Source organism: Nymphalis io, chromosome 15 (genome assembly GCF_905147045.1).
Source record: "Nymphalis io chromosome 15, ilAglIoxx1.1, whole genome shotgun sequence".
NCBI classification, from domain to species: domain Eukaryota; kingdom Metazoa; phylum Arthropoda; class Insecta; order Lepidoptera; family Nymphalidae; genus Nymphalis; species Nymphalis io.
The window spans coordinates 751377-779312 of record NC_065902.1 but is presented as its reverse complement, the minus strand read 5'-3'; the positions used below and the strand labels follow the sequence as shown (position 1 = coordinate 779312).

Genomic DNA, 27936 nt, shown 5'->3' with positions numbered 1-27936 from the left:
TGACATATGTTTTAAAACATCAACAAAAGCCATCAATTTATTGATATGAAACTCGTAGAATGCTACAACCTCACAACATAACAGCACCGTTTTTTAAATTAAAAATATATTTATGTACATAATATTCAGCCAAGTAATTAAACAATATTAATATGTTTATGAACGAACCATAACAACAAACTGTCAAATGTACTGTCAATGTCAGGACTGTCAGGGTCTCGCTCGTGGCGTCAATAGCTGCGTTTATTTTGTGAGGTTGTGTTATTAGACGAGTTTTATATCAACATTACCGCGTGTAATTTAAGTGTTTAATGTAAAAATACAATGTTTTTAAATTGAACAACAAAATGGATGCCTATGATATTTTCAAAAAACTGACAAAGGGTCTCACTTTTAATCGTCGTGTTTTAGGTGTGAAAAATGCCGTGAGTACGCGTTCTAACCTCTTTCATTGTTTTTATTTCAGTTTAATGATATATTTCTTTAATAGTATTAATAAATAATATTAACATATCCTAAAAAATTAAAGAATAAGCTTAAAATATTAGCATTTTGATAAATTATGTCAGTTTAAATCGATTTCTTTTTTAACCTACGTCTTTAAAGTTTTTGCTATAGTTTATTTATGTTAGTAAAGTCATTTTAATTAAAAATAATTACAGATTAACTACTAAATGAATTACTCTTTAAAATACTATGCTAGAAAGAATCTTACGGTTCAAAATAGCAAAATAAATATGTTCCAATTAATCACTAAATTGAACAAACATATGTGGGATGTTATTCACATTTGGGACTATAAAGATTGTTATATAACAATTTATATGGAATAGTATTGTTCTTTACTTAAAACAATAAATTATTTTTAAACAAAAAAGAAAAAAGATTACAATGCTTTAATTTATCTTTTAATAGGAGCACAATATAAAAACTACTTTAAAAAAGGAAACAGATATTAAAAATGAAGAACAAGATGAAATAAAACAAGAAAATGAAGATATGGAACCTCCATCAGATATAGATAGTGAAGAAGGTGATGTTGAGAACGGTGATCTTAAAATAATTGATGGTGTTACCATAGAAAAAAAAACCAAAAAAAAGAAATCAAAGTTAACACCCGAAGAATTGAAAAAGAAACTTGAAATAGAACAGGTCAGTTATAAATTAAAGTATTAATACTTATAATAGGAAGGCAGACTGGCAAATGGGGCACCTGATGAAAATGCTCACTATCATTATAGTGATTAGCGCTGTAAGAAATATTAACCATTCCATACATATGAATGCATCACCAAGCTTGAAAACAACAATGTTACGTCCCTTTTGCCTTTAGTTACACTGGCTCACAGACTTCAAATCGATACACTACAATACTGAGCACAATACAACAATATTTCTGTTTGGCAGTAGAATATGTTAGTGAGTTACCTTGACAGGCTTCTACAAAGCCAAGTAAACCTTGTTTTCTCTCTTTTTATTAAAAAAAATGTTTCAATAATAGAGAAAAAAGAAAACATAATATTTTTAGAGATTTTTCTGTCACAATAGAAATAAAAATAGTGTGTCTTTTGTTAGTTTACTCATTTTAATAGATTTTAAAGAACATTATTATTTTATATTGAAAAAACTACATTTCCTTAATAAAAAAAAATTTAAGTGTTGAATGTTTGAATGAATGTATAAAAATATTTTTTTAAATTTCTCTTAATTTAGTACCTCATAATATATATTAAGTGAATTATATGAAAATTGATATTCAAAACAAAATCTATCATGCATTATTTGTTTTATTTGTAATATGTGTATAACATTTATTTTGTTTAATGTATTAACTGATTCACATAATTTTTTAGCAAAATCAATTTCGGAATGAACATGGAATCAAAGCAGTCGGTCGGCACATTCCAAACACATTGACAGACTTCAGTGAGCTAGTAACCAAATACAAAGTAGCACAATCACTAGTGGACACAGTGAGTCAGTGTGGTTACTCTGAACCAACACCAGTGCAGCGTCAAGCGATACCATGCTTATTAGAGGTCAGTAGCATAATATTTGTTATATTTAAAATAAAAAATCTAAGTATTTTCGATGTGAAACATCTATTGGCGCGTCTCGAGGTAAACGGCATGGCACTCACATTTTTTAACAATGATATATATTTACCAGGGCCGTCAGATAGTCGCCTGCGCGCCGACGGGGTCCGGCAAAACGGCGGCCTTCCTGCTGCCGCTGCTGCAGCTGCTGGGCGCGGCTGCGGGCGGCCCGCGCGCGCTGGTGCTGTGCCCAACGCGCGAGCTGGCGCTGCAGATCCACCGCGAGGCGCTGCGGCTGGCGGCGCCCACGCAGCTGCGCTGCACCGTCGTCAGGAGCTGCAAACAGAGCAAAATCAAGGAGCGAGAGAACACCATAAAAAAGAGTGGTACGAATCTTGTTTTTTAAAAAATCTTTTAGTATACTATGTATTTGTAATTACTGTCACTAGCGTGGTGATATGCTATCGAAAGTCTATCAATAAGTTGTACTATCAATAAGGATTCAGATGATCCCTCTCCGTTTTGTTTTAAGTGTACTGTTTCCTTTTAGTTCTTCTTAAGTCTATATCCCAAGTCGGTGGTATAGTTTGTGTTATATACAAAGACAAATAAAATTGCCTTCAATTTGATACATAAATACATGTTATTTTCAGGAAGTCTTCTGTGAGGAAAAGCAGTTATTTAAGCTACTGCAATATTGATGGGAAATATTTAATTAATAGTGTAATTATTTATAGTAATAATTAAATTTTTTCTTCAGATTTAGTGATAAGTACACCAAATCGTCTCTGCTATTTGCTGAATCAAGAAAATGTTGGCATTACTTTGGATAAGTGAGTATTTTTGTTATATCTTTTAAATGTACTTTTTTTTTGAGAACTATCCAAATTGGGTGAGTAAAAAATAATATAATATTTTAACAAAAAAACTACCAATTTATTTTAGGGTCCAATGGCTAATCATCGACGAAGCGGACAAACTGTTCGAGGGCACCACAGAGGAGGTTGACACGTTCCGACAGCAGCTCGACGTCATCATGGGCTTCTGCAAAGCCAAGCTGGCGATGTTCAGCGCCACCCACACGCCCGCCATCGCCAAGTGGGCGCGACACAACATGCGCGGGCTCGTCAACGTTACCGTCGGCCTCAGGTCTGTCCGCACCCTGTAATCTATCGCTCTCCCACGGACATCGCTGAAACTTAATCGCTCTCACCTATGACATCCAGCCACTGGCCCCCCCACTGGACTTTGAGAGGGGGACGTGTTTGCACACACACTTGTGCCCTATATGTCTTTCGCTCATGTTCATTCTAAATATATATAAGAAAGGCATAAAAAAAAATTAAACATTTTTTTTATACCAACATAGTTAAAAATTCAAAAATGTTCTAAAAACACTTTTCTCGCTATAACAAAATGTCGAGTAAAGAATCGTTTGAACTTATTTTGACAATGATTAAAAGGTGTAAATTATATGGATGCTTGTAATGTCCTCAGGAACGCAGCATCCACATCAGTGGAACAAGAGCTGCTGTTCTGCGGCAACGAGAACGGAAAGTTGGTGGCGTTCAGGCAGCTCGTGCAGAAAGGGCTTAAGCCTCCCGTCTTAGGTAAAAATATACGCTGATAATCCTATCACGTTTAGTATTACAAAAATTAAACACACACACTAACCTATTAAACTTTTTAATTTCTATACTCGTAAAAATCGAATAAATTACTTTACTCGTTTATTTATATATTAGGAAACATTACAGTTACAACATTACAATAAATCAAATTACCAACAAATACATAAAACAGTAAAGTTTCCTTTTTTTTTTTTTTATAAAATAGGAAGACGGACGAGCATATGGGCCACCTGATGGTAAGTGGTCACCAAACACCCTTAGACATTGGCATTGTAAGAAATGTCAACCATCGCTTACATATCCAATGCGCCACCAACCTTGGGAACTAAGATTTTATGTCCCTTGTGCCTGTAATTACACTGGCTCACTCACCCTTCAAACCGGAACACAACAATAATAAGTACTGCTGTTTTGCGGTAGAATATCTGATGAGTGGGTGGTACCTACCCAGACGAGCTTGCACAAAGCTCTACCACCAGTAAAACAACGCTATAACAACGCAACACATTAAAGAGCAAAAAAAGCACAAAATAATAAAAAAGTTAATATATATATATATACATATATTTACCATGTCTATGCTTCCTTCATGATTATAGTGTGGCCATAATGCTTCCTCGTTATATATTCAGTTTTCGTTATCGTTATAATTTCAGTTTTCGTGCAAAGTAAAGACCGAGCAAAGCAGCTGTTCAAGGAACTTATCTACGATGGTATCAACGTGGACGTCATCCACGCGGACAGGACGCAGGCGCAGGTAACTTGGCAACTTTATATTATAATCGTATTAAAATAACTCAAGTCATATACAATAATCAATAAACATGTTTTAGTTATGTTTATTTAATTTATTTTATTATCTATAAATATGACAATTGTAATCATGTTAAAACATTACATTATATTTGTATAAATGTAAAGTTTCTGTAGACATTGTATTCGCGATAACAGATTGGGTAAGTGGACTGTATTAAGATGATTAGAAATTTAGATGTGTTGTTACCTGAAAATCTGAGCTCTTATTCGTTTAGACATTCTTGGAGTGTTCTCCTGGTCTTCTCACACACTTGAAGATCACGAGCCAAGTACTGGATGATAGTATTGTGGGATAGGACTTAGATGGTTAGTTACACTAGAAAACTTTAAAAATAGCGATCGCCACGCCACATAAGTAGGGAACGCCATACGCAAAAATTAATTTATGGCTATCAAATACATTAAAGATATCTTTTATTATGATTTAATATTCCTATAAGTATAACTATGGCACCGTAATATTATATTTTGCTAACTAGTTCACCCGCTTTTCCAGCGTGACAACGTAGTACGCAGTTTCCGCACGGGTCGCATCTGGGTGCTGATATGTACAGAGCTGATGGGTCGCGGGATCGACTTCCGGGGCGTCAACCTCGTTGTCAACTTCGACTTCCCGCCGTCCGCCATCGCTTACATCCACAGGTTTTTAATTAATTATGTATTTACTTTCCTCAGAATACGTACAGACAAAATATATTTGGATAATAACTGCTGCCAAAATAGATATTTGTGCTTATGATGTACATAGGCATTTTTTCGAGAAAAAAGAATTTTATACCCCTTCATTTTTAATAAAGATTATCTTTTTAATTTGCCGCCGTAGACGAAAGTCAACCAGGAGGAAGCAATGTATATAAATAATCAAGTTATTCTCAACACCAGGATAGGGCGAGCGGGTCGAGCGGGACAGAAGGGTCGCGCTATCACGTTCTTCACGCAAGACGATGTCACCAATCTAAGAAGGTAATACGAGTCAATTTGATTCCACTCATGCAATAGTCATACATACACTTAGAATCAATTAATGTCACATACATTCAGGAGTGATTGCTTATGGTTGGACCGAGTGAATGAGGTCTAGTAGTTATATTTTATCTGTATGATGACGAACGAATGGAGAATGTTGAAGAGTGAATGTATCAGAACACCAAAAAGTTGGAGATTGATAACGATTGAGCTTTAAAGTAATCATTATCATTTGGATATTTTACTAGTTATGCTATTTGTATTAAACATGGAATCATAAAAATACTTCATTATCGATGACACTTAAGTTTTAAAGATTAGTTTATTCTGTTTATTTTATATATTTATTTAGTGTCATGGTTATTAAATTATAATTATTTGCAATGGTATCTACTTTGAGAATAATATTAACGTTTCCGACTAACCGTGATTCAGCTATTGTTCCATAGAAGTTGTTTCGAGTTCATTATCACTAAAAAGTACTAAATTGTCTATGGTCTCGTCCAAATTTTTTTGATTATTTGACAGTGCGCATCAAGGCTATGTGTAAGATCTATGCCGGATAGCTCTATGACAATTAACACATAAATAGTTGTTAGTTAAATAAACAAGACAAAGGACATATAGATAATACAGAAACCTTCAATGATAGAAGTATCAAAGTCAGCCAATGAATATTGTATATAACATATATATAATTGAATAAAAACATAACATCCTAATTCCAGCATCGCTTCAGTAATGAAACAGTCTGGATGTGAAGTACCGGACTACATGTTGAGGCTCAAACAAGACGCTAACAAGAGGAAGAGGTTGTTAAAGAAGGCCCCACACAGGGACAAAATTTCAACTATCCTGGAGAAACCAGAAAAGTATGTATTTCCCAATCACTTCATTCAAGTTCGTCGTTCTTTCATTTATCATTCACGTTGTTTTTATAATAACATTAAAAAGTTTATGTATTAATTTATTAATAGACTTTATAACAGCGTAGTTTTGTCGTATCTTGTGCGTACCGATATAATAATACAGCAAATATTCAAGAATAAACTTTTATTCCCTATTATTCCCTTCAGTGTAGAACCTCCGTAAGCTCTACCCTGAAGGTTAGATCTTAATATATGCCCCCATATATTAATTATTGTTTTGGGTAGGAGGGCTTTTAAAATTCCTTCTTGCCCACATCATAAATAGAACCAATAATATAAAAATAACATAAAAGGCATAATTAATTAAATAGAAATAAATATATAATAATATTATATAATAATTTCAGACGTAAACTTGAACCTCAAGACGCAAAGGAAACTAACAAGACGAAGGACACAGATAATGTGAAAAATGCCAAAAATAAAAAAATAAGGAAAATAGAAAATGGAGTAACAAAGAAAGAGGGACCTCAGAAAGAAAAAAGTAAGCCGACAAATGAAATGAAAAAATCACATAATATGGGCCAAAATAAAAGAAAAAAGAGAAAAATAAATAAATTGTGAAATAATAAAAAAAAAAATTAAGTTAACAATTTGTCTTTTTTTATATGTTTGATCAAGATACCATGTCAATATCTGTTTCCGTGTCTTCTAGCTCTAAAGTCTTTGTGTCTTTTGCGGCCACTTTAAACCTGTCTCAAGCTCTTCAGAATCCAGGGTCCTATGTAAGGAATCCTAGACTGTAAAAGGGGAATTGATAATATTTGCATTAATTTACATATTTATGAGTTAAGATGATACAAAAAAAACCCTACAGCCAGTTTTAAGCTGGGCTAACACCTGTTAAGGAGTGACACACAAGTTGAGAATTTCATCAAATATGTGGATGTCGCCTCTCTATGTAAACACAAACTGATCATTCGTTAAGATCCATAAACCATCGAAGTTTATGAAATTTGATTATTAATTAAAACAACTATTAGTCTAATAAACCATTTACTAGCTTGACATAATAAATCAGATACAAAATAGACAGTCTTCATTGCATATATATACAAAATATATTCATACTAAGTTACTTAAATAAAAAAATATATAGTCTATGGGACATTAAATTAGAAGCCATTACAAATCTATGGCACTTTAAGAACATTGCATAAGCCTCGAACACAAATATCTATAAACTAATACTACTTAAATTAATTTTAAGCCTCTTCAAAAATTATATAGAAACAATTTTAAACATATATTCTTAATAAACTTAAATAAACTATTATAACAGTATTATTTTTCTGAAGCAAAAAAGTGGTCCAGATTTTATTTAATATTAACTAGGAAATATATATTTTAAAATACAAAATTAAAACTGACTAACATTAATATTACATTGATAGCTTCTTTGCTTACATTTTGAACTATTTATATAAAAAACAACCTTATATGACTGAAAAAAAAAATCGTAAAACGAAGAAACATAATTTTGTTAAAAATTTCATGCAGAAATATTGCTAATTAGAGGAAAAAAGGTACTAATACAAATCATTAGTAACTGTCAAAGTTTCTATACTTAAAATTAAGGCATATTTTTACAGAAGGGTACCTAAATTTCAAGCGATACAAACATTTCAACGGTGATTCGACTGTAATTTTTAATTATTTAAAAAAATTATTTTATTATTGAGTGTATAATGCTAAAAGTCATGTAAACACTTACTATATTTTAATAAAGTTGTACTTTGCTGTTAAATATTATAAAAAACGGTAATATTTGTATATAAACAATTTTTGCTTACAGTAAATCCCTGTTAACTATATTTTTTATTATCTTTTAAAGTATAAAAAATATATCTGATAATAAAAACTAAAACTTATAATAAACTAAGAAATTAAATATTTACAAGTAGGCAACACTAATTTCGCGCCGTCTTTTTCCATACTTATCTGTATCTTATTATGTAAATATTGTTAATTCATAATCATATTATTAAAAGTTTAAAGTTGGATCCGAAGTTTAAGTGTCTTAACGGTCAGCTCCGATACCAAATTGATATGCTTAAAGAAAAAAAAAATTGTTTCAAAAACGTCTACTCCAGCATCCTGGAGGAGTTTCGCCTAAATATGGCGGAGCAAGTTCAAATCCAGTCTTGAAACTTTTAATATAAATGTGCGTTAAGGTTATGTTAGGTTAATTAAATAATATTATTTTTATTTACAGTTGACAGAAACATTTAAAAATGTCCGATCAATTGTTATTGCACTTCAGTGATGAAAAGGTCAAATTTCACACGTTTTTAAAGATTAAATCATATTAACAAAAGAAAAATGTCCGTCTTTATAAGCCGTTTAAGTTATCAAAGGCACCATTCGTTTTATACATACTGTCTTTACGAATTTCATTTAGCAGCACTTATTCTAACATAGCACATTGAAATCCCATTTTTGACTTCTGATATTAATTAAGTTTTCAATTAAATATGTGAAAGACAAAAAAATGTTTTTTTTTTCATCCAATTTAAAGTCAATGTATAATGTCCAATCTCTTGATAAGTTTTAACTCCCTAATTACGGGTCTGATATGTGGTTTTTTATCTTAACTTAATTTTGGGAAGGTGGCATTATTATCACAAAAAATGTCAGAAGAAATTGGGTCGTTAGTTTATGAGATTATCGAAATTTTGCTTTTTGCTTTTATATAATTGGCCGTTTTGTTACAATTTGTACGTTAATTTTAAGCATTCTACGAGAATATATTTGTTTTTACAAACATGTGACGATTGCAAACAATAAGAAAATTAGATTATTTTCTATTTATAATTTGCACAATTCATTCGCATAACCAGTCACATGGCAATCTCGGCATCTTATTAGCTGGCCAGGGCAGGTATCCGGCTGTTTTAAAGACCCAGTAATCATAGGACACCTTGCTGATAAGCAGCACCAACACCAGTACCTCCAGGCCTATGATGTAGTAGATGTAGTCCGTCCAGTCCCTGGGCGTGTGGCAAACCTGGTACTCCTTGAGGTCAACCACAGGTCCCATGCTATCTTCGCATTGGAGGCTTTTTAAGTCTGGTATGTTCTTGTAGTTTTCTAGAAGCCACGGCTGGAAAGAAGCTATTTTAAGTATCACCGTTTTTTTTTAATCAATGATGAGACTATCGACTCCTAATTCCATGACACACTATTCTTGAAATTATGTGATATTATGTTGACATTTGCAGGCTACTGATAAAACTATTTTTTTTTTCCAGTGACAAATCTTAGAAATATATTACGTATTATAATAACACCATTTATATCTCTTACTACATTTAGAAATCAAATAATTACAAATTAAATTAAGGTCAAGTAATTCATGAATGTCTTACAGCTGGCTTGAATATACCAAATGATATCATTTTAATGACCACTCAACGGTCAAAAAACTAAACCGGAGTATTATTAAAGATTGTACCTTCACGACTTTTTCTGTGTTACAGTCACAGTGTATGTAGTTCCCACCAATCAGGAACGAGGGTCCCGTCGTAATAAAGCAATTGGACATAACGTACGTGTGAATCTGCAATAATAAAGGCGTTTTAAACTTTCAATTACCTTGATGATGAGCTTTTAAGATAATTTTTTATCATATTGGACAGGCACCGCCCGACAACGGCACTGTAAGAAATAACTTCTTACAGTGCCGTTCTTCCGTTTGCCGTTCTTCTAAGCGGTACACAACAATACTAAGCATTGCTGTTTGGCTGTAAAATATCGCGTATAAGGCTGCAGACCTCCCAAGGTCCTGATATCTAATCTCTGGTCAGGCCAATAAAAAGTAATTGAATTACTGAAAATAAATTAGTGTCAGCCCGAAGCTTAGTAATTAGCAGTCTTCACACTCCCATGATTCGAAAAACGTGTAAAGCATTGGTCGCGCGCCTGAATTCTCTGCAGCCGTGTCGAATTGTCCGTCCCATCGTACCATATACCAAGTACGATTAGTACGACGACGATACGATCTTACCCGAAATCTTTCAACGAATATTTCTCCGTGCAAAGAATCCTTTAATTTAAAACAATTTTTTATATATAAAATTAAACCAACCAACTCACAGTTTTAAGTTTATTGTGCGTTATAGAAAACACCATAAAGTTATCTATAAACTTGGTGCCTTCTAGCTCCACGATGCTAGCGATGTCATTATAGTCCACCAGCAACTGCCTCAGGTGCTCGTACGTTGGGTCGTCAGACACCGCTTGGAGAGATGTGATCTGGATAGAAACCATTTTTTATTATAAATTAGTCCAACATGAGATGAACCTGTTGCATTTTATCATGTATGCGAAAATTTACATTATTTTGTACATCTATACCAATAATATACAATAAACAAAAAAAAAATTACTTTCGATCTTGAATTTTTGACTTGATTACTGTATTATTATTTGTGTAATGTAGATACATGAATAATAAAGATAGCTTGATATAATATAATTCGAGGGTCCATTACTCACGTTGTTATAGGAAACGTTCAACTTGGCCGTGTTGGCCGGCAGATTAGTGGGCATGACCTTAAGGTGGCGCATGGAACAGTCGACTGCTACCGAATTGGTGGCTTCTCCACCCAGAAGTTCCAACCGGTCGGGTATGCAGGTGCAGTTCGCGTTAGCGGGTCGTATATTACGACAGCTAGCACTCAACTGGAAATAAAATAGCTTATGAGTGGCACACAACCGACCATACTGAGTGGTTTAATAATTAGATCATGTCAATATTGCAGACATTAATTTAAATTTGTTAATTGTATTTTACTTAAAACAAAAATATTTGTGTTTATTATATGAGCTGGTAGGGGTGGTTGGTAGATCACGCCGAAGGTTGTGGGTTCGATTCCCACCCAGGTCAAAACTTTTTTGTGCAAGCACATATCTGTTTGTCCTGAGTCTGGGTGTAATTATCTATATAAGTAAGTATTTACAAATGAAAGAAAAGTAGTATATGTAGTATATCAGTTGTCTGGTTTCCATAGTAAAAGCTCTGCCTAATTTTGGAATCAGATGGCCGTGTGTTAATAATGTCACAGGATATTATTATTATTTTACAGTTATTTCTTTTACGTCAATTATTATCGCTGTATAACTTGTCTGCAATATCTGACATTAACCTTTCTTTCTAATAAAGTCAATTATTAAAATAAGTCTGTTTCTTAAAAAGTAATTATTGTTCTCATTGCAATTTATCATCGTCACCTATCATTAACCTATTCTATCCGAATTCCACCAATCAAGATTCGTTATTGTCTGTTATATAACTCAAGCTAAAGAGATAAATAAATATCCAATTACCTCTTCTTGAACTCTTAAATGGTCTATTTGAACAACTTGCACGTCCTTGAACCAGTTGAACGTGAGGTCGAGGGCGCAGTACGTGCGCTCGTAGTTGAGAAATGTCACCAATGAACTGCTGTTAGTTTCCATGGCCTTCTGGAAGTGCTTGCACGGGAGGTAATTGTTGCCTGATTGGATAATTGGGTCGTTTAAACTTTATGTCAGTTAAAAAGATTTAAATATTTATTGCCTGAAGAGGTACTTACGTAAGACGTATGTAACATTTGAATTTAATATTGTGCTAAATAAATTATGTATATATACTTTATATCAAAGGAATATTACATTATATTTTGAAAATTTAAAGAAATTGATATTTATATACCGCAATCATCTCTTGATGAACAGATAAATTTCACTCACCTGACAAATCCACGGAAATCTTTCTGTTACTCTGGACCAAACTCAGCGGAAATTCGGTGAGATTATTAGCTGAAGCATCTAGGAGCGTCAGGGTGAACAGGTAGGCGAAGGGTCTCTGGATGGTTGACTGAAGACTCGCGCTGCTCAGATTGTTGTTGGAAATATTGAGGCATGCGATCGATGAGTACTTCGGGAACTGACCTGGTGACACAATAGTTTAAAAAATTTGCAAAACTTATTGATACAGAAAAAAAATATACCTACTGCATTTTATGTTTTAAAAAGATACCGTGAATCATAAACGATATGACATCATCAAAAACACAAAAGTGAAGATCATTGAATTTTGAGAAACCTGTCGGCCGTTTTTGTGCTACTTTGACATATGAGAAATTTTTTCTTTTATCAATCTGAACAGAGAGTGAATAGCGAAATATGCGAAATCCAAAACGCGTCGGAAATGGACAAATGTTGTCATATTTAAAACAAGCAACTTTTGTTTTTTTTTTTTAAATTAAAATTTAAAGCTATCCTAACAATTCCTAAGTGAGCCGAAACAATTTATTTATGTTTCATGTTTTCGTTCATTATCAAAAGGTCGTCATCGGTACGTTGAAAATAATTATTATCTTTATACTTACTTTTATTTCGTTTTATTTCTGACGCGTCCTCGGCTTGCATAAACAAACATGCAATTATAATTAATATTATTTTATACTACAGATTAGTATAGTTTTTAACAAATAAATATCAATTTATTTACTTATTTGACTAAAAAATACATACGTAATAAAAATAAAAATACATAAATATTATATAAATGATAAAAAAGCATATATTAATCGAACGTGAGCAAAATGAAATAACAAAGAATAACTTATCAGAAAATATTACTTGGTGGTAGGGCTTTTTGCGAGCCCGTCTAGGTACCACCCACTCGTCACATATTCAACCACCAAACAGCAATATTTAGTGTTGTTGGGTTCCGGTTTAAAGAGTGAGTGAGCCATTGTAACTACACGCACAAGGGACATTACATCTTAGTTACCAAGGTTGGTAGTGCATTGACGATATAAGGAATGGTTATTATTTCTTGCAGCACACATGGGTGATGATGACCATTTACCATGAGGTGGCCTATTTACACGTATACCTTCATATTTTATATAAAAAAAAACAATCAATACTTTAAACAAAAATGGAAACTGATGTTTCCACGTTGGCGTCACGTCTGACGTTATTTATTTATTTATGTAATCAACAGCAATTCTACAGCTAGGATTGACTTCAGATGAAGGAACTCAACGGTCAAAAGTATATGAGTATTGTTTTTAAAAATGTATATTTTACTATAATTATAAGTGGAGGTAACAAAAGATATCAGAAGTTAACAAAAAAACAAAAAGAGCACAATACCATTACTTCGTTATTTTATGTATTGATTGATTAATAAAATTATGTATCGAAATCTGATGCAAGTTTATATAATAATATCATCTATTATTTTTATATTATATTAGCATACACCTACACCAAGTTTACCAATCCAAGTAAAAACCAATATTCTTTTTTTTATAGAATAGGAAGGCGGACGAGCATATGGGCCACCTGATGGTAAGTGGTCACCAACACCCATAGACATTGGCATTGTATGAAATGTTAACCATCGCTTACATCACCAATGCGCCACCAACCTTGGGAACTAAGATGTTATGTCCTTTGTGCCTGTAATTACATTGGCTCACTCACTCTTCAAACCGGAACACAACAATACCAAGTACTGCTGTTTTGCGGTAGAATATCTGATGAGTGGGTGGTACCTACCCAGACGAGCTTGCACAACGCTCTACCACCAGTAATACTTCTTCTCTGAAGCTGATATTAATAATAGTAAATAACGTTCTATATCAAATTTTTATTTATTGTTAATAACGTTTAAGCTCGTCAGTAGTTAACAGACAAAAATAAAATCGGTTGGCGAGAGAAAAAGATACTGAACCGGATCGTCTGTGCCTTTTTCTAGGCAATATCTTTTGCATTTATTAATAATAGAAATATAATATCTACTCGTATATTATATTTCTATTATTAATAAATGCAAAACTATGATAGTTTAATCGACCAATTAAGGCTTATCTCATTATGCCCATCTATATTTAAAAAATCCACTTATAAAACATACTTATGCAAAGTCGGGACGAATAACTAGAAAATAACGCTATAAAAAGGTCACGCCCGCCATTGATCGTCATTTGGTATTAATCCCAAGTCGCCGGCACTATTGTTTCTATGACATTATACCCGACTTTATTTTTGCTATTGCAAAGAATATGCGTGGGTTACTAAATTCGATGACTGATATCCAGGAAATGCCTTTAATATCTACCAAAAATTTAATATATTTCCAAAATGTAACCTTCGAAAAATTTTGCAAATATAAATGTTTTAAAATAAAATAAATAATAAAGTGATCGAGTTGTTATTAACTTTAATTATAAATGTATTCGCTTACCAACAATCTTGCCAATGCTCCCATCAGTGAGGGCCATGGAGGTGAGCCGACGGAAGACGGCCTGCGACACGTCCAACTCCTCTATCGTAGCGTTCAGCACGTGGAGATTGGTTGTATTCTGTGTCACTGAAAAAAAAACAAAGGCTCATTATAAAATTTAGATAGATACACATATATGTACGGTATTAAACTAGCAATATTGATATCACGAATGTCTTGTTATTTGTCAAACTGATCCAATAATAGCCTGTGAATGTTCCACTGCTGGGCTAAGGCCTCTCCCTTTTTGAGGATGGGGTTTTTGAGCTTATTCCACCACATGGGGCAGATTTGCAGTGAAATTAGACACATGCAAGTTTCCTCACTCAATGTTTTCCTTCACCGTCAAGCACGAGATGAATTATAATCACAAACTAAGCACATGAAAATTCAGTGGTGCTTGCCCGGGCTTGAACCCACGATCATCGGTTAAGATTCACACGCTCTTACCAATGAGACATCTCGGCTTGTCAAACAAATGGACCTGCATAAAGTGAAATCTATATCGTCATATATTCACCTTTGCTAGCAAACTGGTTAAAATTTTAACATATAGTTGGGTCTGTGCCCCGTTATATACATAGGAAATCATAATAATATAATGGGTAAAGTATTAAATTTACAGCACGTAAATGACCCACTGCTGGGCTAAAACGTCCTGTCCTTTTTGAGAAGAAGATTTGAATATCACCACCCTGTTCTAATGCTGGTTGGTGTACATGTGGCAACAATATTATTTTCGACGATTTTCATTATCTGTTTAACTATCATCTACATTAAGTTTTTTATTCTTTGTCAGTAACAAAACATATGTGTATGTATATCGTGTTTATAACCAAGTCGGCGCGCAATATCACCAACAATACGTTCTTATACTGATTATAAGTTATTTTTGCTATCAAGGCTACGGCGAGAACAAATAATTCTAATCGTATAAATGCGTGTCTAGAGAAGCAAGCGCTGCGCTCTGACCGCTATATTTTTATTTAAATTTAAAGCATGAATTTTTTTTTTTTTTTTTATAGAATAGGAAGGCGGACGAGCATATGGGCCACCTGATGGTAAGTGGTCACCAACGCTCTTAGACATTAGCATTGTAAGAAATGTCAACCATCGCTTACATATCCAATGCGCCACCAACCTTGGGAACTAAGATTTTATGTCCCTTGTGCCTGTAATTACACTGGCTCACTCACCCTTCAAACCGGAACACAACAATATCAAGTATTGCTGTTTTGCGGTAGAATATCTGATGAGTGGGTGGTACCTACCCAGACGAGCTTGCACAAAGCCCTACCACCAGTATATTGAAAATATAGATATTAGTAATAGTTTAGTTGGAAGTAGGGTCCTTAGCAAACTTGTCTGGGTAGGAGCCACCCACTTATCAGATATTCTACCAAACAGATAAGTATTGTAGTGATCCGGATTGAAGGTTGAGTGAGCCAGCCAGCCAGCAAGGCATTGTTACAAACACAAGGGTTGAAATAACCTAGATACCATGGCAGTGTATTGATAGAGTCATCACTGGTTCACTTCACAGTACTAACGTCTAGTAAAATATGTCATGATATCCTCAAGTTATCCTCGATGGTGGTTTTCTTGATGATTCGTTTCGGTATTGTCTACATTCAGACCCGGTGGTAGCTTTATATTAAAACGAATCCCTTAAAATAACAATTCAATACATCAGAGCCCACTTCAATAAAAAATATACTTTGTTGAAGTAGACTCTGATCATTGCAATCAAAATATGACTTTGATCTTATAAAGATCTTAAATGTGACCATTTAAAAACATAATGTCTGTCGAAATCATAATCGCGGTTTTATATTAAATGAGATGGAAATATGAATAATAAGCTGGCTTAAATCTGCGATTAATTAATAAAATAAAATGATATAATGATTTTATAAATAAAAATATTTATATCATATTTATATAATATCATTTCCTGTATATTAAAACCGTCCAAGAATATAAATAGCTGTTTATATGCCACTAACGTGCAAAGAATACAAAAATAAATAATGTTTTGTTCCAACTTTGAGCGTATATAACCTACTTTAAAACTCGTCCTTCGGCATATAATCAAGGTTATTTGTTTCTAAAATTAAACAAACACAAACAATGCAATCCATGTCCGAGCATTCTGTCGTGATATATTTACGACGTTGCGGGCGCCAGCGCAGGGGCAGGTCGTCTCGCATTCCGCAACGATCATACACTCGTTAAGTTTATTTGTGTTATTCAAAAAAAGTAATACATAGCCGAATCAAATCAAGTCACTTGTATTTAGGATACATCGTAAACGTTGTGGAATCCTTACCGAAGAACCTTTGAGTATTTTCATTGCATAATTTCTGTAATTCATCTCTTGCCTCGCGGTTAAGTAAGCCATGAGCAAAGCTGAATGTTCTGATTAAAATAAATTCTGAGACACTTAATAACCGCAACAGTGCGCGAATCATATTCAAAATATTGTAGTAGCAAACAATCCCCACTCTCAACTCCCTGAGTAGCAAACAAAGCCTTATTTACGTGCTGATAGATTTGACACATGATGTCAAATCTATCAGCACGTAAATAAAAAAATATTAGCTTTAAATTAATGATTCCAATTAACAATTAACGAATATTTATATACAGAAAGGTATGTTTTTCTTTAAATTATAAAACCGGCTTGCACTGGCCGCAACGACACCTGAGGTTGAGCATTCTTGCGGTGTAGGAACCTGTTTACTTAGAAGACGTCTATTTACACTCGCCCTAAATATCATAATATCCCCGGTTCATTTTGATCTGGCAACATGTCTATGTTGAACTCATTTCAGGCGTCTGCCTGGAATAAGTTCCACACCTTGGCAGTTCGCGTCAGAAATGAGAATTGTTTCAGAAGTGCTTTGCGCAAATAAATTGAATCTTAATAACATAGGGATGGACTTTTAGTATTTGGTCATACGATAAATAATGGTGGGATTATATACTGTGTGTTTACACATTCTCCGAAATATAATCTATAACATATTGACTTGACTCGCAACTTTGCACCAATGCTCGAGACTGGAGCTTACACATCACCGAAAGTACTCCTGGTACAACGACCCACCGAATCTAATGCTATAAGCTAATATTTCGTCACGCTACCCCGGATATAGCTGTAATATACCTAGATTGAAGAGAGGTATCAAGTTTGTCATGAAGTTTAGCACTGGTCTCGCCAGTGGCGTAGCTATCGTAGGGCCAGGTGGTGCAGTGCAACAGGGTCCCTGGGTTCAGGGGCCCTTGTCCACCTAACTATGCCACTGGTCTCGGCAGATTTATGATTGGTTTGCTTGGCGGATGATGGATTTATGATGAATGAGCTACTTTTTACGGTAACAGGCACGCTTGTGTTTGTTTCAGTTGAATTAAAACATACTTATGATAGGCCCTTAAGGGTCTGGTTTATTCGGCTTACCCTATCTCCTTAATATTTAAAATAAATCGTAAGTAAATGTAAAAAAAGCAGTCACCCCGCTTAAATAGTTAATAATATAATAAGGTTATTAAACCATCGAAGTTTTAAAATTTAAGCACAAATTACATAAATATAATTACTTCAACTCACTAGTAATAGCAAGCGCCTCTTTCAGTCTGAAGCTGTCCACGTCACAGCAAAACACGGAGACAGGGTCCACGCGGGTGCACTTAGGCTCAGTGGGGCAGTGTTCACGGGACATGTGGAAGCATTTACCCTTCTTCGGCTCCCCACGAGGTGTGTGTTCCGGCTTAGGGTTCTCCGTTGATGTTGGACGCGACTGGAAGTAAGAAAGGATACGTTATTTCGAAAATTTATAGCGGTGCTCTATAATATTAATTATCATAATTAAAACTTTGTAAAATATTTAATGTTTTGTTCACATGGACACATTTTAGCAGGGGCAGGTATAACAACATACGAATTGAAATAGCAGTTTCAGAATAACTCAAAGAATAAGAATGCTTTAGCTAGGTAATAAATGTTTATAGTATTTGCTTGTTTTGACCATACATATATGTATATATGTAAAATTTTGGTGCCCCTTTCGTTCCTTTTTTATAAGCAGTCCTGTAACTAATGGTTGCCTGGACGATATCGTCGTTTTAGCGATGAGGCCGTCTGTTAAACCTCATGAAAATTTTGTAAATCTTACTGTATATTTTAGTTAAGTGTTGGTGTGTCTTATGAATATGTAATAAGTTACTACTAGATTGTCTCGGCGGTAAGTTATAAATTAATTTGCAAAATAAAGACGCTCATAAATAATGCATACAAAATAATTGCAACTAAGTCAAATAAATTTGTAGGACACAATAAATTAGAATTTTTTTTTTCAAATTCGAACATAAACAAATTCATTTGTTTGAAGTGAATTGAAGTCAATTTATTTATACAGTTTAGCATTCATTAAACATACGCTTAAAGTCAATTTTTTTTTTCTTCACCGCCAAGCACAAGGTGAATTATAAATACAAGTTAAAGACGTAAAAATTCCGTGACACTTGTCTGAGTTCAAGCCCATTTGCGGGTAAAGATTCGCGTGTACGGAACCCAACCTATGGGTATATCACGACTAATTGAATGAAATATATAAGACTAGCGAATCGTTGATAACACACTCTCTCTCTCTTATTGTTTGTACAATTAGATTAACGTAATAACATTACTTTTTAAAAATTAAGTTATTTCAAAGAAATAACGATAATATGTTTAAGGGTATATAAAAGTCAATGTTCTTTCTAGCTGTCTATGATCACAAATATTATGCGTATTATACACACTATGTATATATATTGAAATTTATTTGTTGTAATAAATTTTGCTAATGAAGACTAAGTTATTTATAAACATTTTGCTAAATAAGACAAACTTTTATACACAACAAAAAACATTTTTAAAATAATACATTGGATGTAAAAAAATATTTACAACTACGAAATATTGATATAGATCGATATTCGATTACAGTTTTCGATTATGTTTATATAATACAATTATTTTATATTGTGTTCACACAAATAAGACGATTTTGTTGAAATAAACATAAATAATTATATACGTAATTTCCTAGAGCTGAGTTGCTTAATGTATGTTAATAATGTGCAGTTTTGTTTGTCATAACTACATAAAATCTTGATATATATAATAATGATAACCTTTTTTGTAGGTAAAGAAAACCATTTACATTCAATTAAAAATATATTTGTATTTGCTACATTTCCCCAATCAATGAAAAAAGTAACAGAATAGGTAATGGACCGAGCACTTTCTATCTATAATTCATCGCTTGCAAGCTTGCAAGCCGAACAATGGCCCTAGACGATAAAAGGGCGCTTAACCCCGTTGTAAATGAACGAGGGTGAAGATAGCTTAGAAAGAAAGCTAGGGAAGCTTTAAATATATCTCGTTCCAAGTTCAAAGCGGTAAAAAATCTTACTAACAGAAATACATCTTACTTGGTAAAATGACCTTCGTCGCCAAAAAAAAAAAACAAATTTATAAAAATAATCATTAACGCATTTAAATTTAGATTCTTTCATTATGTAAAATCGAAAATATATATGAGCTACAATCTTTTTTATTGTGTCGACTGACTGTCATTTTGTATGTTTCTTACTTCGATCACTAGTTTCTTATCATATTCACAAAGAAGTGACTTTTTATGTACAATTTGATAATAAATATCTTTAACCATAAAGTTAAAGCTAATTTTAAAAACGCAAATATTTGTGTGAAAAATATATTATTCGATTATATGTTATATTAAAATTGATATATTTGTATAAGGGCATGTCAAAGTCGTCCTATATATATATATATATATATATTATTTACGTAAGACACTACGCTAAAAGGCTACATGGTAGGGCTTTGAGCTGTATGTGTCTACTAATATAAAAAATTCAAACAGCAAGTAAGTATGTCCCTACAACGTTTCACCATGGATTCCAAATCTCCGTTATGAGAACCATTAATAAATGTTTTATAGTTACCATTCATATGTTGGCTTTATAAACAATATATTTTAAATTTTTACGAGTATATCATAAGACGTAAAAATATAAAACGTGTGATGAATCACGTCAATAATTTTAAGCAAACATATCGTAAGTGATCTTACTAATAACGCGATTTAATTGGTTTTCGTTGTAATTAAAACATTAATTATATACAAATAAAAAATGCCATACAATATGCAAATTTGCTTCGGATGTGACATGGTTCAAGGTTAGTACCTATCACAATAATCTGATAATAAAAAAATCATTACACGTAATCAAGAAGGTCATTTCAACCGACTGTCACCATTTTACTTTACCTAATATTGTTTAGGGATTAGATAAAAATATTGTCTCTTTCTTTCAAATGTCAAATCAATGATGACAGAAAGAGAGAAAAATGTGTTTAACTGATTACGCCTCCTGCTCGATTTCGGCCATGGTAGCATATCACAAGGGACACTAGCCAACTGCGCAGGACATATGATAGTCAACATTTGTATGATCAAACGCAGGCGCCTAATCCGTCACTCTCATAATCTGATGGGACGCCGAATCCGACACGATCACGACGATAACTTTCTATCGGTCGACCTGTTATTTGAACCCAGGGCCTCCGGGAGCCACAAAATTAACGTGGCAGTTAACTAAACAACCGCCAAACAACGCTTATAAGTAAGGCCGTAAGAAGTTGCTAATATCTTAACCGCGAAAGATTTCAGTCTGTAATACTTTTATTGGACGTTAAAATATTATATGCTTTTCAAGAAAATTCTTAATATATTTGGAATGATTCAATATTTAATGTTTGGTCCAATTTTATTTATATTTTTTGTAAGCTTTTACGACGTTCTTGATAAAGTTTCAAAATTAATAGAAACACTGCATTAATTTCTAAAACTATAACTTTTGAGTTTTTTCTTTGCTTTAACGTTTCATTCAATACAACTCACGATCAGCAACATAATATGAGAAAATAATTTCTTACGTCCACTTCCTCCAACCTCGACTCCACGAACCCCATATGGGATATCAGGAACAACAGGAGATAGCACCGAAGCTTTACCTGAAACAATATATTAAAATATTTATCTATCTATTTATATGTTATATTATATTTTACTGGTGGTAGGGCTTTGTGCAAGCTCGTCTGGGTAGGTACCACCCACTCATCAGATATTCTACCGCAAAACAGCAATACTTGATATTGTTGTGTTCCGGTTTGAAGGGTGAGTGAGCCAGTGTAATTACAGGCACAAGGGACATAAAATCTTAGTTCCCAAGGTTGGTGGCGCATTGGCTATAAGCGATGGTTGACATTTCTTACAATGCCAATGTCTAAGAGCGTTTGGTGACCACTTACCATCAGGTGGCCCATATGCTCGTCCACCTTCCTATTCTATAAAAAAAAAAATATTTATCTGAAAAGAGGAGAAGATAAAATGATGTTTCAACTTAATCGGTTGAATAGACACATACAGAACAGAATATAAGCTTGTAACTTAGTACGAGCTTAAGTATAAATACAATTTAATAACATGTAACTTCTAATTTCTTCGAATTTGAATACAATATCCAGTGGATACAATAAGTATCAACCATTACAACCATAACAATATTTTTGCCTTCAGAAATGAATGGAAGGCTTTCACCCAGAAGGTCGAAATTGCGATTCAACGGGATAATGGCGCTACCATCCCGGGACATTATTCACACAGGGCTATCTGATCCCAAACTAAACAGAGCTTGTAAAATGGAAACCTGACAACTGATACATTACATATACTAATTTTCTTTTGTAAATACATACTTATATAGATAATTACACCCAGATTCAGGACAAACTGACATGTTCATGCACGCATATGTTTGTCCTGGGTGGAAATCGACCCACGATCTTCGGCGTGAAAGGCAAGTATCTACCAACCACGCCAACCGACTCGTCGACATAATATAAAATGTAAAACGTGTAAAGATGTCTTCAATTATAAATCAATTTTAATTGTCACATTTGTTTACAATTTGCAACGAAATGCAATAAACAAACAGGATCAGGTTGCAACGCATTATGGACGCTGGCAAGTTTTGCCCGTTAGTATCGTAATATATAACATTTATACCGATTATTACTAGATAAACTTGTTTGCGTATGCAAAACCACTAGATCTGGCATCTTTTGGAAAGGCGCACAAGAAAAAAGCAGTCTGCATTTTCATTTGCAAACACGAATATAATTAAATATGATAATATCATGATCATGTTAAGGATATGGTGATAGAAAAAATTAAATTCACAGATTGTGAGAACTAAAACGAATGAAATTAAGTGTTTAAGTTTAAATCGAGCACCAAAAGTATCTGCAAAATTTTAGCCGAATCTGTTGACATTTTTAATCCACACATACATACTAACAGTTGAAGATGAGTAAAAAATAATGATGAGTGATGAGTAAGTAATCAGTGAACCAGCGTAAGTACTGAGTTTCTCGTCGAAATCTATACGAACCGATGATAAGCTTTACGTTTAAACGAAATGTTTTAAAATTTTTCACTGGTGGTAGAGCTTTGCGCAAGTTCGTCTGGGTAGGTACCACCCACTCATCAGATATTCTACCGCAAAACAGCAGTACTTATTATTTTTATTGTTGTGTTCCGGTTTGAAGGTTGAGTGAGCCAGTGTAATTACAGGCACAAGGGACATAAAATCTTAATTCCCAAGGTTGGTGGCGCATTGGCTATATAAGCGATGGTTGACATTTCTTACAATGCCAATGTCTAAGGGCGTTTGGTGACCACTTACCATCAGGTGGCCCATATGCTCGTCCGCCTTCCTATTCTATAAAAAAAATTACTATTGAAAAATGCTTGTACAAACATTATTATTTGCTTTTATATTGATCGCATAATACGTTGACGTTGACATTTTCAAAAACCATGTCATGGTTTTAAGACATTTTATTATAATTTAAAGAGTTTTACACCATTATTCTATAGTATATTTTGTTTATTAAGCGAAGTAACAGGTTTTTGTGATTGCTGTACATGCCTGTTATGGGTTTACATTGAAATCTTTTGTTGATATAGTTAAATAATGCTTTGTATGTTTCGCTGTTGGAATCTCTTATTAAATAAATATCATTTGACCAAATTTAAGAATGTACTTCATCTGTCAGCTGAAAAATATACTAATACTTAAAATTAATATATGTATATAATATAATTAACAATGTACATCTTCTTTTTTTTCTCGGTAAGCATATTGGTAAAATCTTTTTAAGTTAAAAACGACCAAGATCTATAAGAGACATCATGAATCCAATTATCAATATTTCCTCTTAAATATTTATTTATTTGTTAGTAAGCATGTCATACATACATAATAATAATAATGTCCTCCAGACCGATTTTGGCCACGGCGGCCAATCTCAAGAGAGATTAGCCAACCACGCAGGAGATATTATAGTGCATAAGTGTGTGCGCAAACAAAGGTGTACTCTCTATTCCGTAACTCTCATAATCCGATGAGACGGCAATCCCACACGACCGGAATGAGTTCAGGCGCAGGACCAACGGCTTTACGTGCTTTCCGAGGCACGGGAGTGTACACACTTCCAACTTCCAGACTCCGGGCTGCTACTGAGAATTTTCTTACAAAAAAACCCAATAACTTTTTATTGGCCTGACCTGAGAAGTGAACCCAGGACTTCCGGGTCTGCGGCCTTACATCAAGCCACTAGACCAACGAGGTAGTGAAAAAGACATACATATTCTTAATGAGAATTACTGTTACACAATTTATATCAATTACAGGCTAAATGTTAAGTACATTTAAATAAGAGTTGTTGCTCTAATTGATGAAAAAAAAAGTTATCATAATTGGTCCATAGTTATTACGTACTACGTACTCTCTGCCTTTGAATATTTATTCGTATAATCAAATCAACTTTTTATACGAAAGCCGTCTAAATATGTATTAGTTATATACATTTTCAAAGCGCGAATCGGGTTTCAAAAGCCGAGGTGAACGTACCGTGTATTGATTGATTTGTACATAAACTGATTATTAACAATTCATCTTTGAAGAATTATTTTAACGACATTGTCGATTAAGTCACATTAATAATTAATTATTAATTTTCCCAAAATATTACCAATGGTCGGATCATAATTTTTACGTTTTTTTATTTGTTTTGGATTCCGGTATACTAGTCGACTGAGCCTGTATACCGTAACTGATTTGTCCTCTATATTAAAGCTATAAACATAAATAAACATAAAATAATCATTTCTCATTATCTTTTTACTACGTGCACAAACCTAAGTGCACTGTCCCCACTTTTACATTATCCGATTTGCTGTTAAACCTAATATAACAGGACAAAAAGCAAATAGCTTGACGCCTGACGAATAGTTTCCGAGGCACAAGAGTAAACACAACCAATTTCCTTCCAGGTTGTTTTTTATTTATCCAGAATTTAAATCCAAGTCCTCGAGATCTGCAGCCTTATTAGATATCCACTAGGCCAGCGAGGCTTTTGTAAACATTACACGATCAAACTTAAGTATTAAAACATCTCATTTCTTATCATACAAAACTATTTTTATACAGTATCATATAACTTGGTTGTTTTTTTAGTCTACAATGACGAGAATATAATATGCGTTATGTACATACCTACGGCTTGCATTCGCGTGGAAGGTAAAATGTTTATAAAAAATACACGTAGGCGGTAATGATACGTGAAGTGGGATGACTAAGCATTTAATAATATGAAATATATGATGTGCAAGTAACGAGAATATTATAAAGTAAATCTTGGAATATGTTGCGTAAATATTTATTATACAATTTTGGAAACTTTGACGAGAATTATAGTTATTTTATTATTCACTAACTAACCTGGCCCTGTTTTGCACGGCTAAAATGCTATATAGTAGTCGAGAATTACGTTTACGTAAATTATTTATACTGAAAGACAAACATACAAAGAAACATTCTTGAATTTTTTGGCCAGGTTGATGTTATTGGCCAATTCGCCACCAACCTTGGAGATTAAGATGTTATATCCATTGAACCTGTTACACTGGTACACTCACCCTGCAAACTGAAATCCAATAATACTAAGTATTGCTATTTGGCGTTAAATGAGTCGATCGTACCTACCCAGGCCGATTGGTACAAAGCCCTACCACCAAGTGGAAAATCAGCGACATTAATCAACTTTTATAAAAACTGAAGCTTTAATCCGTCTTATCGTAAGCGTCGTCGTCGTATTACATAGAGGTAAACGTGTAAGATAATATCAAATAGTATTCTATATATACCACGCTACTTAAGCTTAGATCTCACGGTCGGCAATTGCAATGTTTACGAACAAAGGTGAATAAATTACCGTTCCACACCACCTCAGCCATTCGTCGGCTGCAAGTGCTTCGCGCTGAATCTATTCTACATTCTATTATAAAACCTATCCACCGACGCTTCTCACACTCACGTAATCCTTCACACACATACATTAATATATCTCTAGATATTTTTATATATCTAAAGAAATGAGAAAAAATGTTTGCCGAAATAAAATTTTGTATATAAAGTTGATTTTCGCTTCAAAAGATAATATAAACTTATGACCTATCTGAAACTATAATCTATCGAAAAGTAAAAGGTTTTATCCAATCTTTTTTAAGTCTTAGTAAGTTTTCGTGAGTCTGAAGAAACAAACAAATGAAAAATAACTCTATGTAATATTATGAATTTCAGTTCATACTGTCCTATTTTGTAAAATCAAACCTAAAATTCAGCTCAAACTTCGTATCCTTTTATAGAACTGTCAAAACATACATACGAAACAATGTATGGTAAGTATACGAATGTAGACCCTAAGTCTTAATGTTAAAAGTTAAAATATCGCGAAGGAGACCATCTTCCTCTTATTCATACGAGGAAAGGAAGTGGAACATTGAATAATTGACGACGCCCGGTCTGACGTCCTCGCGCAATGATACAAGCATTATGTCTTTCAAGGATTTCGAGTGGGATTGATTGAGCTATATAACTCCTTATACATCTTTCACTTTCGTATATATGTATATAAATCTTTGGTACCAATCAATTGTTCCTTTCAATTTGAGTGATGATGTCCTCCTGACTGATTTCGAGGTCAATCTCAAGAGAGATTAGCCAACTGCGCTGAACATATTAAATTGCACACAATGTCTGCGCAAATGCAGTTGCAGTCTTTGTTTCTTCATTCTGATAATCCGATGGGACGGCATTCCGACACGACCGGAATAAGTTCAGGCGCAGGACCAACGGCTTTACATGCTTTCTGAGGCACTGGAGTGTACACACATCTAACTTCTTAACTCTGGGCTGTTACTAAAGATTTAATTTTTTTAATATATCGACCTGGGGTATGATCCCAGGACCTCGGGATTTGAGGATCTAGCCACTAGACCAACGAGGCAGTTAAAAAAAGGTGATATTATTCTGTACAAGATTATATAGATATTAAGTCTTTGGAAATTGTATTCATTGATTTTCAAACAGGATATAAAAATAATTTATGTTTAAGAGAAACTCAGTACCTCAGCAGTTATTCTTTTTCGTCAATCCTAAACACGACTTTCCGATTCTTCCTGGTAGTAATTACACTCTGAACTCGTGGTATCATTTAATTAATCCTGTAAAATTACAATTCAAAAGTACTAATAAGAGTTAACTTGAATCTTTACTAATCTATATTTCTACTAATATTACAAATGCGAATGTCACTTTGTTTATTAATTTGTTTGTTACGCTTTAATGTTTCAGCTACTCGATCAATCATCATGAAATTTTGCAAACTTTACTTTATACTTTATTGTACACCACACCTCAAAGAGAAAAATACAAAATATGTATACTGCTTAAATAAATGTACAATTATGGCGACCTTATCGCTACATAGCGATCTCTTCCAGGCAACCAACGGTGTGAGTAATTACAGATAGGATATGAGGTAGGTGGTGGTATGAATAAAATACTATTAATAATTAATTAAACCAAAACCAATAAACAAATGTAAATATAAAATACACATACTATACATATATCCATAAATAAATTATATTATCAGTACATACAAAATTATAAGTATATAATATAAATACATACATATACAGCAACAACGAATAAAACGATAAGTCCTCAAACATAACAAAAAAGAAAAACTTTGTCGAGGATAGAAAAGGAAATAGTGCACCTAAAACCAA

The 27936-nt window shown here is 33.5% G+C and overlaps 2 protein-coding genes across 2 annotated transcripts in view; one reads left to right on the top strand and one right to left on the bottom strand.

The window, feature by feature from the left end:
- The first annotated feature begins 225 nt into the window (after positions 1 to 225).
- LOC126774049 (probable ATP-dependent RNA helicase DDX52) lies at positions 226 to 6965 on the top strand. Its single transcript, XM_050495370.1, has 12 exons — positions 226 to 425; positions 916 to 1152; positions 1854 to 2039; positions 2170 to 2422; positions 2797 to 2869; positions 2982 to 3185; positions 3534 to 3646; positions 4324 to 4424; positions 4980 to 5125; positions 5366 to 5446; positions 6178 to 6321; positions 6726 to 6965. Exons 1-12 carry the CDS (start codon positions 348 to 350, stop codon positions 6940 to 6942), a joined length of 1833 nt encoding a protein of 610 aa, XP_050351327.1. The 5' UTR covers positions 226 to 347; the 3' UTR covers positions 6943 to 6965.
- A 394-nt stretch (positions 6966 to 7359) lies between these two features.
- Positions 7360 to 27936, bottom strand: part of LOC126774052 (protein halfway) — a 47020-nt gene continuing 26443 nt past the window's right edge. Inside the window, exons 2-10 of the mRNA XM_050495378.1 lie at positions 21672 to 21749; positions 18273 to 18462; positions 14624 to 14749; positions 12112 to 12312; positions 11707 to 11876; positions 10876 to 11061; positions 10474 to 10632; positions 9833 to 9937; positions 7360 to 9481 (exon numbers count right to left, since the gene is read on the bottom strand). Of these exons, the coding sequence (XP_050351335.1) occupies positions 9203 to 9481; positions 9833 to 9937; positions 10474 to 10632; positions 10876 to 11061; positions 11707 to 11876; positions 12112 to 12312; positions 14624 to 14749; positions 18273 to 18462; positions 21672 to 21749 (1494 nt within the window). The 3' untranslated portion in view covers positions 7360 to 9202. The remainder of the gene's footprint in view (positions 9482 to 9832; positions 9938 to 10473; positions 10633 to 10875; positions 11062 to 11706; positions 11877 to 12111; positions 12313 to 14623; positions 14750 to 18272; positions 18463 to 21671; positions 21750 to 27936) is intronic.

Excerpts from the sequence above, each read along its gene's own strand:
- LOC126774049 (XM_050495370.1), top strand. The coding sequence starts at position 348 with ATGGATGCCTATGATATTTTCAAAAAACTGACAAAGGGTCTCACTTTT. Across the intron at positions 426-915 it reads TTTTAGGTGTGAAAAATGCC|GAGCACAATATAAAAACTAC; the intron begins GTGAGTACGCGT and ends ATCTTTTAATAG. Across the intron at positions 4,425-4,979 it reads CGGACAGGACGCAGGCGCAG|CGTGACAACGTAGTACGCAG; the intron begins GTAACTTGGCAA and ends CCGCTTTTCCAG.